General features: G+C 40.1%; 2 protein-coding genes across 36 annotated transcripts in view; both read left to right on the top strand.

Annotated features, from left to right (window-relative positions):
* The first annotated feature begins 378 nt into the window (after window positions 1-378).
* On the top strand, window positions 379-3,779 carry LOC103465456 (zinc finger protein 235-like). Its single transcript, XM_008410318.1, has 2 exons — window positions 379-712; window positions 2,610-3,779. Exons 1-2 carry the CDS (start codon window positions 505-507, stop codon window positions 3,386-3,388), a joined length of 987 nt encoding a protein of 328 aa, XP_008408540.1. The 5' UTR covers window positions 379-504; the 3' UTR covers window positions 3,389-3,779.
* Window positions 3,780-11,032: 7,253 nt separating this feature from the next.
* nfasca (neurofascin homolog (chicken) a) overlaps window positions 11,033-15,096 on the top strand; it is a 106,068-nt gene continuing 102,004 nt past the window's right edge. For 26 of the 35 annotated variants that reach the window (XR_001776618.1, XM_008410279.2, XM_017304750.1 and 23 more), the window contains exon 1: window positions 11,034-11,290. The gene's annotated coding sequence lies outside the window, so the exon portion shown is untranslated. Of the gene's footprint in view, window positions 11,291-15,096 lie in introns of all 35 variants that reach the window. The other 9 variants (XR_533796.2, XR_533797.2, XR_533795.2 and 6 more) reach the window with 3 other exon arrangements.

Here is a 15,096-nt window from a genome sequence, read left to right as displayed (position 1 = left end):
CGTGAACTCATCAGAATTCTTGCTCTTTTGCCAGAAAAGTTCTATATCAAAGTATCACAACAAATATTACATCACTTGCGACGACCAGTTACTTTTTTACGTTGAAAAAACGTAACTTTTATGCCATTACTGAAATATGTATACCGAAACAAAGTCTTAAAAATTATCCAGAGGATATGTTAATGATTTTAAAAATGTAGTTCTTTGAACTATCTGAAAACCACAAAATACCACTTCTGCAATAAAATTACAACAAATGTACTACTACTAAAAATACCTTACGTGCAAGTAGTGTACTGTATTTTAATATGTGAGTAAAAGTGTGTTTTTTAGAGCGCTTAGGACACCACACCAACCGTTTGCCAACCGCCAAAAAAAAAAAGCGAAGAAAAAGAAGAAGACAGCCCACCGCAAGATGGCGCCACTACACTAGTTTTGCAGTTCACTGACTACAAACAGAAGCCGCCGGTCTGCTTGTGCTTCCGGTATGGTGGGCGGTGACAGATGGACACTGTCGAAAACATGAGTAAGCTGGACCGGCTAAGCGTTTTCCTAAACGACAGGCTGACCGCAGCCGCGGCGGAGATCCTCGGGGCCGTTAAAGACGCGGTGGCCGAGTACCAGAGCGAGCTGCTTCGCTCCAGAGAGGAGAACGACCGCCTCCAGAAGCTCCTGAACGCAGCCGTCCAGCGGCTGCTGCTGCAGCAGTCAGGTGAAGAGCGGTGCTGCAGAGCATTTCAGTCTCTGCGGTGGTGGTTTCAATTCAGTTTGGGAAGAGCCAGCAGCTCTGTGTATTAGGGAAGAGTGGAATCTGATTCTGTATTCAACCACTCTCCCCTCTGTTGGTCTACTAAATTCAGTTTGCTTGAAAACCCTTATTATGATTGGGCCTTAGAAGATAGTAAAGAAAGTGATGCCAGTAATGCACACACACCAATGGCTGGGGCAAAGGCGTGAGTTATATTATGCTCCATAACGCTTTCTTTTAATTTAAAACGTCACTTCTTTTAATCTTTTTTTAAAGAACCTGAATCCAGTTTTGCTGATTGTAACACTCGACATTCCATCTCAAACCTGTTCTGATTTTCCTTTTTGCCCAGATTATTTCATATGAAGCCATAGCACACGTGCTGTCCGGATCATTGAAAGGGTTATAGCGCTTTTACACCATAAAAACAGACAGGGCTTTGCAGAAAGCATGGCCACTTTTTACACTCAGAGCCTCCAAAGTCAAGATACCGAGATACCTAAACTCCTCGACTCGGGTCAAGAACCCATTCACAACCCAGAGAAGGCACTTTAACCTTTTCTTTTTCTTTCTTTCTTTTTTTTTTTAAAAAAAACTTCTGTGTAAAAGCATTATTTACAGTTTGTCCTGTCAAGGTTCGACTCCTTAGATATCCTATAGTCCATCCATTTCCTCCATTGTGAGAGAAAAGCATCCCTCTGTTAATTCACCTCAGCTGTTAGTCTCTCCATCCTGTGAATGTCCATTACAGTGTGTATCCACATGTCAGACACTAGCTGGGCTTTAACTTAGAAGCTATTTCCTTTTGATGGCCTTCTTGCTTGCTACCAATAAAATGCCAAACAAGCATCAATTCCGTTTAGGTTGAAGCCTTAAGAAACCCCTCCCCCAAAAACAAACAAAAACACCCCCTTCTTTCTAGAGTAACACGACTAACAAATATTTGTGACTCGTGTTGTGTTATGTAGGGCTTGGTGATATGGATTTAAATTTTTATCATTTTTTGTTCTACTGTTTTGATAAAAGTGATGACAAGAACTATTTATTACTTTTTTAGGTAACTGTGACCCAAGTACAGCATTGGGTCACAGTGCTGTACCCAAGTACAGTGCTGTACAGCACATACTGTACCCACAGTAGTACAGTATGTGCTGTACTACGATTGCTTAGTACAGCAATCATAACCCCACAAACACAAATACTGTTCTTGAAAAAACACACCCATTTTTCTGTTGGGAAGCCAGTCGTTTGAATAAGTTTAATGTGTATCACTAAACTGCTCACAGTAACTGTATTTAATCATATTTTTTTAATTTATTGATATGTATTGATACAATCATTGAACAAACAGTGGAGAAAATGGTAAAACAATCCCGACAATAGATTGGAGTTTTTTTGTTTTTTTTCCAAACGTCATTAATTGAAATTTGTCATGACAAAGATGAATCAAAATTTTTACAATGTCCAAAATTGTACACTGAAAGCCTTTTGCTAAGGGTGTGGGACTTTATATACAGTTGTTTACTTAGAAACTCATCAAAAAGACATTCTTTATTTTTCTTTGCCTCTCTCTTAACCATTTTGTGCCCCTGGCATTTATTTCTAAATCTCCTCACAATGTCTAATGTTCCTTGCGTCTCTTATCTAGACCTTGGATTTGGAGTTAGTCTGATTTGCCACAGATGTGTTGGACAGCAGATGTACCATTGGAAGCACAATCTAAAGTAGGATCCATTCTAAGATAAGATTCCAGACTCTGGGTATCAAGGTTAAGGTTTAGCTCCTCTTCAGGTGTAGAACAGGGACTCGACCACCTGTTTTGGAGTAACCTTGGCATAATGTGATGCTTTTGATCTTTCAGAGCCTCTCACCGTCCATCTCCAAGAGGAAAGTCAACTCTGTGAGCCCGAGGAGAGAAGCAACTTGGAGCTCGTTCCTCAAGTCAAAGAAGAATCAACAGTTAGAAAGATACAAAGTGGTTTTACACATGAAGCAACTGGGCAATTAGAAGGAAACTGCTGTGATATTGAGCCGCAGGAATCATGTCCTCCCCCAGCCCCCGGTGTCTCCACACTACCGCCGACATGTCTGGAAACAAAGACGGAAAATGCCGAGGAGGAGAATGAGAAAAAGCAGCCAACCAACAGCTTATTGTTGCCCACGACGGTCCACGTAGACTGCAGAGCGGCCGTCTCTACCGCAAAGAGTCAGAAACCTTTAAGAATTGACGTCCAGGGGAAGGGGACGCTTTATTCCAACAGCAAACAGAGCATGCACATACTGCCGATCAAGAACATGAGATCGCTGAAGCAGCCTCTGTCTCGCTCATTTCACCCCAGCCAGAGCAACCAGAGGTGGCACTGCTGCAAAGAGTGCGGCAAGACCTTCAGCTTTGCCTGCCAGCTGGAGGTGCACATGCGCTGGCACACCAAAGAGAAGCCGTACAGCTGTGCGGTGTGCAGGAAGAGCTTCACCACGGTCAGCATGCTTAAGCGGCACCACCGCATCCACACTGGGGAGAAGCCCTTCCGATGCCACGTCTGCGGGAAATGCTTCAACCAGTCGGCACACCTCAACACCCACTACAGGCTCCACACGAGGGAGAGGGCCAGCTGGAGCCGAGCGGCACTGTGCAAGTGAACGCTCATCGGACGCTTTCTCAATTGTACGATTAAAAATGATTTCATTCGCCTGAGTGCCCATTCAAACTGTCTACGGCAGTGTTTCTCAATTTCTGTCCCAAGGGAAGCCCTGTCCTGCAACGGTTGTGGCGTTTCTCTTCTGCCACAAACCTGACATGAACAAGTGGGTGATTAACAGGCTTCTGATGACATGCAGAGGAGGTCATGCAATCATTTGAATCAGGTATTCTGGAGCAGAGAAGTGTCTAAAATACCCAGGTCAGTGGTTCCTGAGGATCAGAATTGAGAAACGCTGATCTACAGCAATAGTGTTGAATTGTATGTGTCTTTGTGCAAAATAAAACAGATACAAAAATCGTAAAGCTACCAATAAATCAGGTTGCTCTAGAGCCCCGTTTTCCTCCTTCAGATTTTTCACCAGCTTTCAGCAGAATATATGTCTTTGTTTATATATGAGATGCAAACTGCAATTTACATACAAGTCCACCAAAATGGCCAGGTTGTTGGGACAATACATGCATAAGCCCCAATTTAAATGTAGGCAAATCACATCGGTGCAGAGAGGCATTATTTGCTTGATAGTAAAATTTTAGGAGCTGATCTGCCTTTGTTAGAAAGGCATACAAACTCAGTCTGTAACTGCTTGAAGGATATGCCCAGGAGGACTGAGTGGGCAAATGCTGGGCATTACTAGATCACAGATGTGGCAATGTTTCTGTGGCACCAAAGAACGGAAGCTACACTTATAACACCTTGCAATGACTTGTATCAAGATAACAATTCAACATTAATATTAAAATATTAACATATGTTATTATATATATATTAATATATTTTTTTGCCTTGTAAGAGTGATTTGTAGCTGAACTATGTACGACAACACAAGGTGTTCTGCATGAATCTTTACTATTTAGCTAGTGAAATTTGCAACTTCTGTAGTCCAATTTCTCTCACGCACCAGCGCGTGCATTCGTCAATGAAAGTTATGGAAACAACGTTAGCGTCGGCAACCCTATAAATGACGCTGACCTTCTGAATTCTTTCCCTTTGCTACGGGATTTTTGAAGGAGACGCCTGAAGGAGCATAACGCCTCGGAAGGTTTGAACCTGTTAAGTCTACTTTGCAAAACTTGCTGAAGAAGCACTTGCTGAAATACGCACTTGCTGTAGAAGCCCAAACCGACGAAAGATTGATCCTGGCCATGAGGAGCACCAGTAGGGTGATCAGCCAGAAGGTTAATATCATTCTTCTATTTTTAATAAACAAAAACAAGTTATTACTAAAATAATAAGGAATTGTTTAGTTTATTTTATGTTTGTCTGCGTTTTTTTTTTAAAGAAATGCTACCTACTGTACAAAAAAGACAAGTAGCATTCTTGCTAGCACAGATCTTAACAGCCTTTTTCTTGACATGAATTTCAACTAAATGTTAGGAATGTTAAACTGGTGTAGTGATTTAAGAAATATGTGTATTTATTTAATTTTAGTCAAATTAGTTGAATTAATGTCAAATTCTTGAAAAATTAGCTTGTTCGTGACCGTTATTTTTTGAAAAATGCTCTGATAAACATTCAGTTTCCATAGATACGCTAAATAAAATACATTCTCTATTTAGTGTTACTTAAGAAAAACATTTAACAACATGTATTTTCCCCTTTAATAGCCTGTAATTTAATTGTTTAGTTTTGTTATTTTTGTAGGAAAGCAACATGTAGACCTGTTTTTTTTAAGCATATCCTAAAGTCTGCAAATTGAAACAGGTGCTGTACGAGGGTATCAGGTTTAATGACTTTGCGTCCAATGCTTTATTAACGCTAGTGTTTGAGAATAACTGTTATGCTGATTTGAAAAGAAAGAAGAAGAAAAAAAACAGTTAAAATTCTGTCCAGTTGTTGGAAAATTAGCTTGTTTTTGACCATTATTTTTTGGAAAATGCAGTGATACACACTCGGTATCCATGGATACGCTGAATGAAATGCTTTACATATTTAATATTACTTTAAAAAGCATTTTAAAAAATTTATTTTCCCTATGACAGTCTATGATTTAATTGTTTAGTTTTATTATTTTTTCAAGATAGGCACATGTTGATCTGTTTTTGTTTTTTTAGCATAGAATGCTAACATGAGTTAGCATTCTATGCTAAAAACATGGGTTCTAACATGGATTAGAATGCTAACATGGGTGAATTGATTTGAAAAAGCTAAAAAAAAATGGTGCTATTTAATCTAATAGTATCAGGTTTGATGACTTTGTAGTCCAATACTTAGAAATTTTGTTCACTTCTTTGAAATATATAGCTTTAATAGGTCTATGTTGCATTTGTCTGATTAAACAAATTTGTGAGTTAATTCTTTTGTGACTTATGTGTTAGCTTATTGAAATTTGTGGATAAATGTCTGGGATGTTAGCACTACTGTTTGAGAAAAATTGTTATACTGGTTTGAAAAAAACAAACAGGAAAACTTGCTTGTTCTTGACCTTTTTTTAAAAAAATACCCTGACAAAACATATTTGGTTTCCATGGCAATTGACATCAGACTTGTAGAGATTTATTGGGACACTCAAAGACGCTTTACATAAAATCAGTAATTTCCATTCATGTACAGGTTGACTCTCTGATAACGATAAGCTAATGGATTCTAACCAACACCAACAAGAAAGGTGGGAGAAGTGTCTTGACCAAGGACACAACAACAGAGGCGGGCCATTGCAGGGCAAACTCCTACCACTGACCACCCCAGTAATAAGCATTATACGTGTGTGGACACGTGTGTGTGTGTGTCTGTGTCGTAGTGATCTTCAATCAAAGCTGATTTTCAAATACGAAATAATGATTTCTTTGTGAAAATCAGCTTTCATGACTCCAATTCTTTGTCCATTTTTTTGAAAAATGCGAAAACATATTTAGTTTCCATGGATACATTGGTGAAATTATATGAAATTACTTCAATAAAAACTTAAGAAAGACAAAAACTTTTCAAACATGTACCTCCTATAATATCCATAAATTATTTAGTTTATCTCTTTTAGATCTAATTTTTTAGTAGTTTAACACTGCTTATGTGGTTTAAAAAGTTATTTCTGGTTTTAGAAGATCTGTCTTGTTTTATTCAGATCTTTGTAATAAGAAGTCAGTACCTGATCCAGGTTTCAAAAATGTCTCAAAAACATATTTGGCCTCCTTGGATATGTTGCTTGAAATAAAACCTTAACACTTGAAGATTAGAAAAGTTTTTAGATATATATTTCTGTTTACATAGCTTTTAGATATTTTAGAAAAATGTTTATCCTGTGTTATTACTAAATAGTTCATATTTTTATTATTGTTCAGTTTTATTTTTCTAAGAAAGAAGAGTTTTGAATAATTACTTGTTTATGAAATGCTGTGTTGGTCCTTTGCACATTTGGAGCTGTAATATATTTTCACGCTGATTCCATTTTCAGAAAGAGTCAGCAATATTAATAGTGGTGTGGTGATTGGAAACGTATTATTTTAGTTTGAGAGAATTACTTTTAGAGAATCCATTTTGTTGATGTTCTTTGTCTCCATAGAGAGAGTAATATTGACAGAATTCAAATTCAAAAATACTTTATTAATCCCAAAGGGAAATTAAATGTTGTTGTAACTCATTAATTAAGCTTCTTCAAAGAGTTATTTTACACTGGTGGCTGTCGGCAGGAAAGATTTTCACTCTGAGGCTTCTTAGCCTCCAGTAGATCAGTACTACCAGCTGCAGTCCGATAGTGGACCGTCCTTACGCTGAGTCAGAGCTACTTGAGGTTCTTCCTCCAAATTTTGAATACATATGAGACATCAAAATGGCTCAGAAGCTTCAAGAGAGCATTTCTCAGTTAACCTCACTTGAATCCATACATGGACTTGACAAGCGGGAAGAGCCTTTTGAGTCCAGATGACTCCAGACCTATTGGTATCTCACAACGTCATCAGGTAGGTTTGGTAGGGAATGTGGCTCGTGTGACATCTGTGACTGGCATAAACAGAAAGAGGACAAAGGACAGTGACTCTGAAGAGGAGCCCCCTGCCAAGAAGACCAGGGACAGCGATGATGAAGAGGAACCTGTTGTCAGTCCCTCCACAAATACGTTCTGTGAGGATCCCGTTCTGTCATCCCCTGTCCTCAGTCCCTCACAAGGGACGGTGCATGAGGATTCTTTTCAGTCATCCCTTGTCTCCAGTCCCTCACCCATGACATTCTGGGTGGATCCCATTTTTCCACCCTTCAGTCTTTCACCTAAGAGTGCATGTGAGGATCTCATTCTGTCCTCCCCTGTCTTCAGTCCCTCACTACGAATGCCTTGTGAAGGTCCCATTATTTCAGTTCATGCTATCAGTCCCCCAGTCAGTGAAGATCCTGTTTTGTCATCCCCTGTCCTCAGTAGTCCATGAAGGACAGCGTATGAAGATCCCATTGTGTCTGATAGTCCTTCACCTTCAACATACTGCAAAATTCCAAGTTTGTCATTCCCTTGCATATGTATTTGGATGAAGTCTCACATGGACAGAGAAGAGGAACCAATACCTTCAACATCTGGGATTGAATCTGACATAATTAGAGAAAGAGAGAGTTCCAGACGAGTGTGGTTTATACCTCACTATGACTTGTCAAGTGACTCTGATTAGATTGGGATCTTGAAAAACTGAAGATCTACCTGAGAAGCCCCATTAGGATACCATAATTTCTCTGTTGTTTTTGTTAAAGCCAATGGTTTTTAGCAGGACCGAGGATGCCTTAGGTAGTGTCTTGCACCGGGGCTTTTCTTTATCTCAGTGCTAGATTTTTTATTTTAGATGTTAAGGATATTAGCAGGACCGAGGACGCCTTATGTAGCGTCTTGCACTGGGGCTTTTCTTTATTCCGCTGCTAGATTTTTTATTTTAAATGTTAAGAATTCTGGCCAGATAGGCAATGCTGACTTTTTTGCTGTTAATGAATGAATGAATGCTGGAGGAGGCTAATTTAAATTTCTGAGAAACAAGACCATACTGCTGAACAAAACACTAAAAGGAGTACATGGCTGGTGTGTAAAAGATAAATGCTAAAAGAAACGAGACAACACTACAGGATTAATATTAAATCTAAAACAATCTTGCTGGGTGTCGTGATCCGTGTTTCTATGTGTTTATTTTTTAGTTTCTGTATGATCCTGTTTCCTGTGAGTCCTGTCTCTGCGTCTTCCCCCGTTGATTGTCTCCCAGGTGTGTCTCGTTCCCTTGATTACCCCATGTGTATTTAGTCTTACCTGTTGTCTGTGTTCTTCGTTGGATCCTCGTCATATGTCTATCGTCATACGTTAGTCGTCTTTGTCAGTCAGTCAGTTTCCTCAGAAGAACTGTGAAGTTCTGAGGTTGCTTGTTTTAGTTTCAGTCCTGTCTATCAGTAGCTACCGGTATTAGCTGTGCGATAACTCTCTGACGTGCCGCCTGTGTTGAACTGTTGCTTCATCATTAAACACCGTCATCTTCACCATAACCTGGGTCTCAGCGTTCTATCCTCACCACCACCAACCCCACCACATGACACTGGGTAAAAATCAAACCTAAAAACGATTAATACAACGCGGCTCGGGACACTGGAATCAATACAATTGAGACAACACTGCTGCCAATTAAACTCTTTAAAATTTAAACAATGTTTCTGACAGTTGTAAAAAAAAAAAAATTCTATTTCTATGAAGAAAAAAAAACAAAACTATTTTGTGGAGGGCCCCCTGTCAGTCAGGGGCCCTTGGAATTGTCTTAACATTTCTCCCCTTTACGACGCCCCTGGTTATAAGACTCAGACCATAATCATCCATGGCTCTAATTCCTGGGCCATCCAGTCAGGACAGTTTACATTAACAAGGAAACACTGGACATACATATGCTGGAAAAGGAGAGAATTCTATCTACTGTCTATATCTGCTTGTCCATCCAGACATAGGTTATACGGGTCATCGACTGGGGTTGCCAGTCCACGATGGGGCAACACAGGGACACACATTCTCATACCTACAGGTCTTTTTAGGGTTTTCAGTTGATCCAGAAGTCATGTTTTTGGACTGCTCAAAAAGAATTTATTAAACTTTAAGAGGTACAAAATAGCTATAAGCTTCAAATAAAATGTAAATGTGTTTAAGTTAGCAACTGGAATCAGGTCTACAGAAAGGCTGATTTCCAGCTAAGGGACACGTCTATGTAAGGATTAAGTTTTAGTTTTCACCCTAATTACCTACAGGAGACCCTTTGCAAATATGACAAATTGGGTGGGCAAAAACTATTCAGAGCATTACAAAAAACAATTCTGAAATGTACGTGTAGTCGGTGCAAAGACTTTAAATTTAGTGTAATGTGAGCTCGCTTTCGAGTCCTGAAGTAGCTGTAATGTGGAGTTAAAGTTCCTTTAGGAAGACCAGAAAAGAAAGACGTTAAGCTATTCTGCAAGTTCTAAAAAGCATAAACTAAAGTCTCTGCAGTCGACTTGGAGAAAAACAGATGCCCTCAGGCAATGTTCTTCAGATTTTTTCTTTTCTTTTACATTTTTAATGTGGTTTATGAAACTTAAATTTGAACCAAGTACCGTTGCAGGCACTGAATTAATTCTATCAAATAAAAAATGTGGTTAGATGCCTCCTGTGAAGGACTGGCAACCTGTACAGGGCATATCCAACCTTATGCTGCATGACCTCAGAGATAAATGGACATGATGGATGGATCAAAAGAAAACGTCATTTGTAAAGCAACTATTTTAACACGTCTGGCACTGTGGCTTCTGTCTAAGCACAAGACTGTTAGGTGATTCCGGTAAACAGAGGGATAAAAAGCCTGATGTAGGGGATAACCTTGGAGCCTCTAAAGCTGGATGTGGAAGAGAAGAATGTTACATTGGCTCTTCAGGATCAATAAGGTGATCAAGTGAATGTTAAGGGCTTCTTGATTGGCAGGAAGCCACTCCTTGCAACACCAGTGTCTTAACATAATGAGTATTGCAAGTACTTCTGATTGGCAAAATGTTCTGATTGCAAGACATCTTGCAGCTGTGGCTCAGTGGTATAGAGTAATAGCAATCGGAAGGTTGTGGGTTCTATTCCAACTTCCATCTGTCACATATATACCCACGGGCAAGGCAACTTGGGATATTGATTTATGTCTATATATGTGACTTGAATGTAGCTCTAATGTAAAGTACTTTAAGTGGTCAGTACCAGAGAAATGTTATATAAATTTAGTCCATTCACTATCCCATTAGGACACAGTCAAACATATCAATCATGTATGTCTCTCTGTCTGTCTGTATGTATGTATGTGCTCGTTTGCAGGTTAAAAGTACATTTAGAAAATAAACTTTCAACAAGTATTAATACTTTCTATTTAGTCCACATTTCTGTATTGTCATTTTTTTCATTGGTCTGACATATTTTATTCCTAAGTGTGTTTTCTTTAGATGTAAGCATAAAATAATTAGCGTAAATATTCGTGCGTCTTTCACCGAGTGAATTAGGATAGGCTACTGAAATAAATTGGCTTTTTAACAACATTTGAATTAACTGAATATGATTGAAGCTTTCGGACTAAATTTCCGCCATGATGTTCTGCCCTGCGGGGCAGTTTCCTCCGGCTGCACAGCTTCCCGCCACCTGACTCCGAAGCGTGTGCACGCGGCAGCAGAGAAGGGATGCGCGCTGCGCGAGCCAGAGGGAAAACAGCTGAGGAGGGCAGAGGTACAGAAACAGGGAAAGCTGCTGCTGCTGCTGCTGCTGCGGCTGCTCTCACAGGAAACACGGAGTCATCGTTCCACTCACACCGACCGCACAGAGGAGGGAGAAGGTCCTGCGATGTCGCTGCGGAGCTGACAGCGCCGGGTACCGCAGCGGGGGCGACGCAGCAGACCAGCGCAGGTAAGCGGACATAATCTTTCTATGATGCTCTCGTAGTTGGAGCTTTAACGTCGCGCTGACGCATCGGGTGGTGTCCCGGCTGTGGGGAACCGGAGCTATGGAGTTCACGGCGTCAAGGAACAGATAATGACAGCAGGACAGAGTGCCGCAAACTCTGCTGAAACTGAGATGTGTTTTCGCGTCTCGCCGCAGTGTTCTCGGGGCGCCCGGTGTGGGCAACGGGCCTCGCCTCTTTGCGCATCCTCTGGATGATGCTGCGGTTTTGGGATAACTTTGCTGCTCTGCGCAAATCTCAAACACAAGCACCAAAACCCGCGCAAACGAGCAGGCTGTACCTCCCTGACTGCATCCGCAGAGGCCTGTGGCTGTCTTTGGCGTGTGAGCGGAGGTGTCGGCGCAGAGGACAACGAGGACATTTAAAGGGCTGCCTGGGCTTGTTTGGTTAGGCCTCCGGGTTCTAGCCTGGGATCATCACACCGTGGTTTGGCTCGAGGTGGACCACGGATATGAAAGTGTGGAAATCATGCTTAGTGATTACATCATGGAAGACACAGCCTCCGTCAGAGCCCAAATCAAAGTCTTGTCCTGCTGTCCTGTTCTAGGTCCCGTGTTCCACGTGTGTGCTGCAGTATTACACATCAACTCTGACTACAGACATTGCATAGTTATTCTCCTGGATTAGTCTCTCTGCAGGTCATCTTTATGTTGTTTAATGAGGCTGGGATAAATCTAAACAGCTTCACTGCCTTCATTAGAATTCAGATATTACTTTCCACATAAATTTGTATTCACATTTATTTTATACATTATGTTCTATTAGCAGTCAACTGTAAAATCATTAATATTTTTCTCGTCTCATTGCACAACATCAGACATTATTCATCACAGCGTACAACAGTATGAGTTTTTGGGTTGCTTAAGGCAACAGCTTATCTGTGCGACCGGTGTGAGCAGAACGAGTTGTCTGCATCTGTGCCAGGATCCAATGTGCATACATGTTATTGCCACAGGATGTGGCGGTGCATGCTCCAGTTACTGTCACCGTGTTCTTGGACTAGGACACAATGTGTGATTCAGAACACTGTCGATTAGGTAGAACAGAAAGTTTAAAGGTTTGTCGTCGGCTGTACCATAGTGTTTTGTTCTTTCTTTGTTTGGTTTGTACATTCTGGCTTTTTATGTCTTTGGACTTTCTGCATCTGCAAAGGCTAAATGTAGATTTTGATCTGGTAGCCACCATGTGAGCCCTCAACCAGTCAGTCATACAGCAATAGAGAAATGGTGTTTCAGGTAATCGCTGAAAAAGTCTTGATGCCTGCAGTGAATGTTATCTTCTCCTTTAAACCTTTTTTTTTTATTTTTTTTTTACATTTTGCCACATTACTACCACTTACGTCTACAAATTGTTTTATGATTTTATGTGATAAGGCTACACAAAGTAGTGCATAATTGTAAAGTACAAAGAAGAAGGATACATGGTTTCAAGTTGTTTCAAATAAATATCTTAAAAATGTCTTATACATTTGGGCAAGGAACAAGGAACCCGCTTTACAGATTTTCAGATTATCACCTAATTACTAAGAAGTGACTACCTGTAACTCTTAATCACAGGTAGTTCTGTGATCCTGTGCATCTAAGGGATCGATAGATGTTCTGTTTCTGACCTCAGAGGTTTCCTAGAGAACATAGAGAACAAACGACATACTGAAGACCAAGGAACACAGCAGACAAGTCAAGAATGATATTTCAGAACTCTGTTCAAACCGACATCTGAACATGGAGAGAGGATGAATCAACTGCAGACCTACCAAGACATGGATGTCCAGCTAACCAGACAGGGAAAGAGGGCATTGATCAGAATGCTATGCATAGCACGTGATGCATATTTTAGAAAACTGATCACTTGCAATATTGGCTTAAATTCTGCACTGTTATCCAAAAGCATGTTTAAAAATGTGCAAATCAAATCAAAATATGCCTAAGCAAGGTTACTGCACCATTTAAATTATGTTTTATTCTCAAATAAATGTTTTTTATTTTAAGAATTATGCATGGAAAGGCTTTTCAAATGATTCTTTAAAATAAAATGTCACTTGGAGCTTTAGACTGACTGTATTTTTAAAGTAAGATTGTGAAAATTTGTGCTGAGGAGATATTGTACGATTGCTTACTGTTATGCATGTTAGTGGTGAGAACACGGCTGCACAGATTTGTGATTTCTGCCTCAATTTTCATCGTACCAGCAGAGAATAACTCGTCTTGTTTGGTCTTAGAAGGGAACAAACTAACATCCCAGACAGACTGTCCCTGACTCTCTGTGGCATCAAGCACGTGACTTCCCCTTTCTTCCACGGACATAGCTTGTACCCCAGCAACATGAGAGGAATATGTTTGTTCAGCTCTAAAAAAAGATGAGGGTTATGAGGAAAGATGAGGAGCCATGAAGGAGGAGCACATAGAGCAGAGGTAGGCTGATATGTACAGGACAGAATGTAATACGACCCGCTGGTGTCAGGTGTCAACAGGTTTAGCTGACTTCCTCTGATGACTGACATAAGAACACCGTGGTCTGATAATCAAAGATGCAATCATCTCTCGAACCACCTGAGGTTCCAGGAGCAGTCAATTGTCTCCATGGCGTGGGTTAAAGGGACTCCATCCAGGGATGCTAGTACACTCTGGGAGACATGTTTGATTTTAATAACAAAGCAGTACGTTGATCAGCTCAATATGTGAAGGTGAAGTTCAACCAGTGCCTTTATCAGGGGTTTGTATAAGTGGAAGTCACTGAAGATTTACATTACTTCAATTATTATTTCTTTCTTCTTTGAAAGTTCAGCATCAGCTACAGTGTAGCCAATGGGTGGGACTGTCTCTGAACAACTCCACATTTTCTACATGCTTCTTATTGAAACAGCTCTAAAATGGAAGCATGTTCATCTATCATCTGTTTACATGGCAAAGCTTGATAAAGCAAAGCTAACATCCAAGAGGTGAAGTGAGGTCATGTAGGGAAAAACCAAATCGCCATAATCCTATATTAATTTACTGTAAGCCTTTTTTTGATAGGCTTTGCTCACACCAGGATGTAGTGCACATATTTGACCACTAGATGTCAGTGTTGCAGTACAAAAGATCCTAGATCCCATTTGTTGTGCTGTATTGCTGTTAGACTACTGAACAGAGATAAATTATCTTAGCTTCAAAAATCTTCAACAAAAACTTTTTCACTTTTTTGTTTTGGTTTGACAAAAAAATATCAGCTAACTTTAAACATAGTTATATGTGGAGGATATTTCATTATTTTAATAAAGGAGTCCAACTGAAATCCCTGTGTCAATCTAATCAGCAGTCTGGTTGCTATATATAATCTATATATAAGGGAAAGCTCAAAAGCTGAAAATGCAGTAGAAACGCTCAAAATGGTGGCTTTTCAACATTGTTAAAGGGGAGCATCTCTGTATCGGCTAAAATTATTGTGCTCACTTTTAACTTATTATACGGTTCATTGATTTGTTGCCCATTGTGACAGGCCTACCGGTGGTTAATTCTCAAAAAGACAACTGCAAACTCTATGGTAGAAAAATAAAGATGTTGAAGCTTTAAGACATTTATGAGCTGTTTCAATTTTTAAAGATACTCGACACTTCTTTATATACAAAGAGGACACACACACACGCACACACACACACACACACACACACACACATATATATATATATATATATATACACACACACGCAGCATAAGAGGCTGGACCAGCTGGATCCCAGGTAAAATTCCCTGTTTTCGTTTTTACCTGGAAT

Source organism: Poecilia reticulata, linkage group LG5 (genome assembly GCF_000633615.1).
Source record: "Poecilia reticulata strain Guanapo linkage group LG5, Guppy_female_1.0+MT, whole genome shotgun sequence".
NCBI classification, from domain to species: Eukaryota; Metazoa; Chordata; class Actinopteri; order Cyprinodontiformes; family Poeciliidae; genus Poecilia; species Poecilia reticulata.
This window is presented reverse-complemented; position numbering and strand designations above follow the sequence as displayed.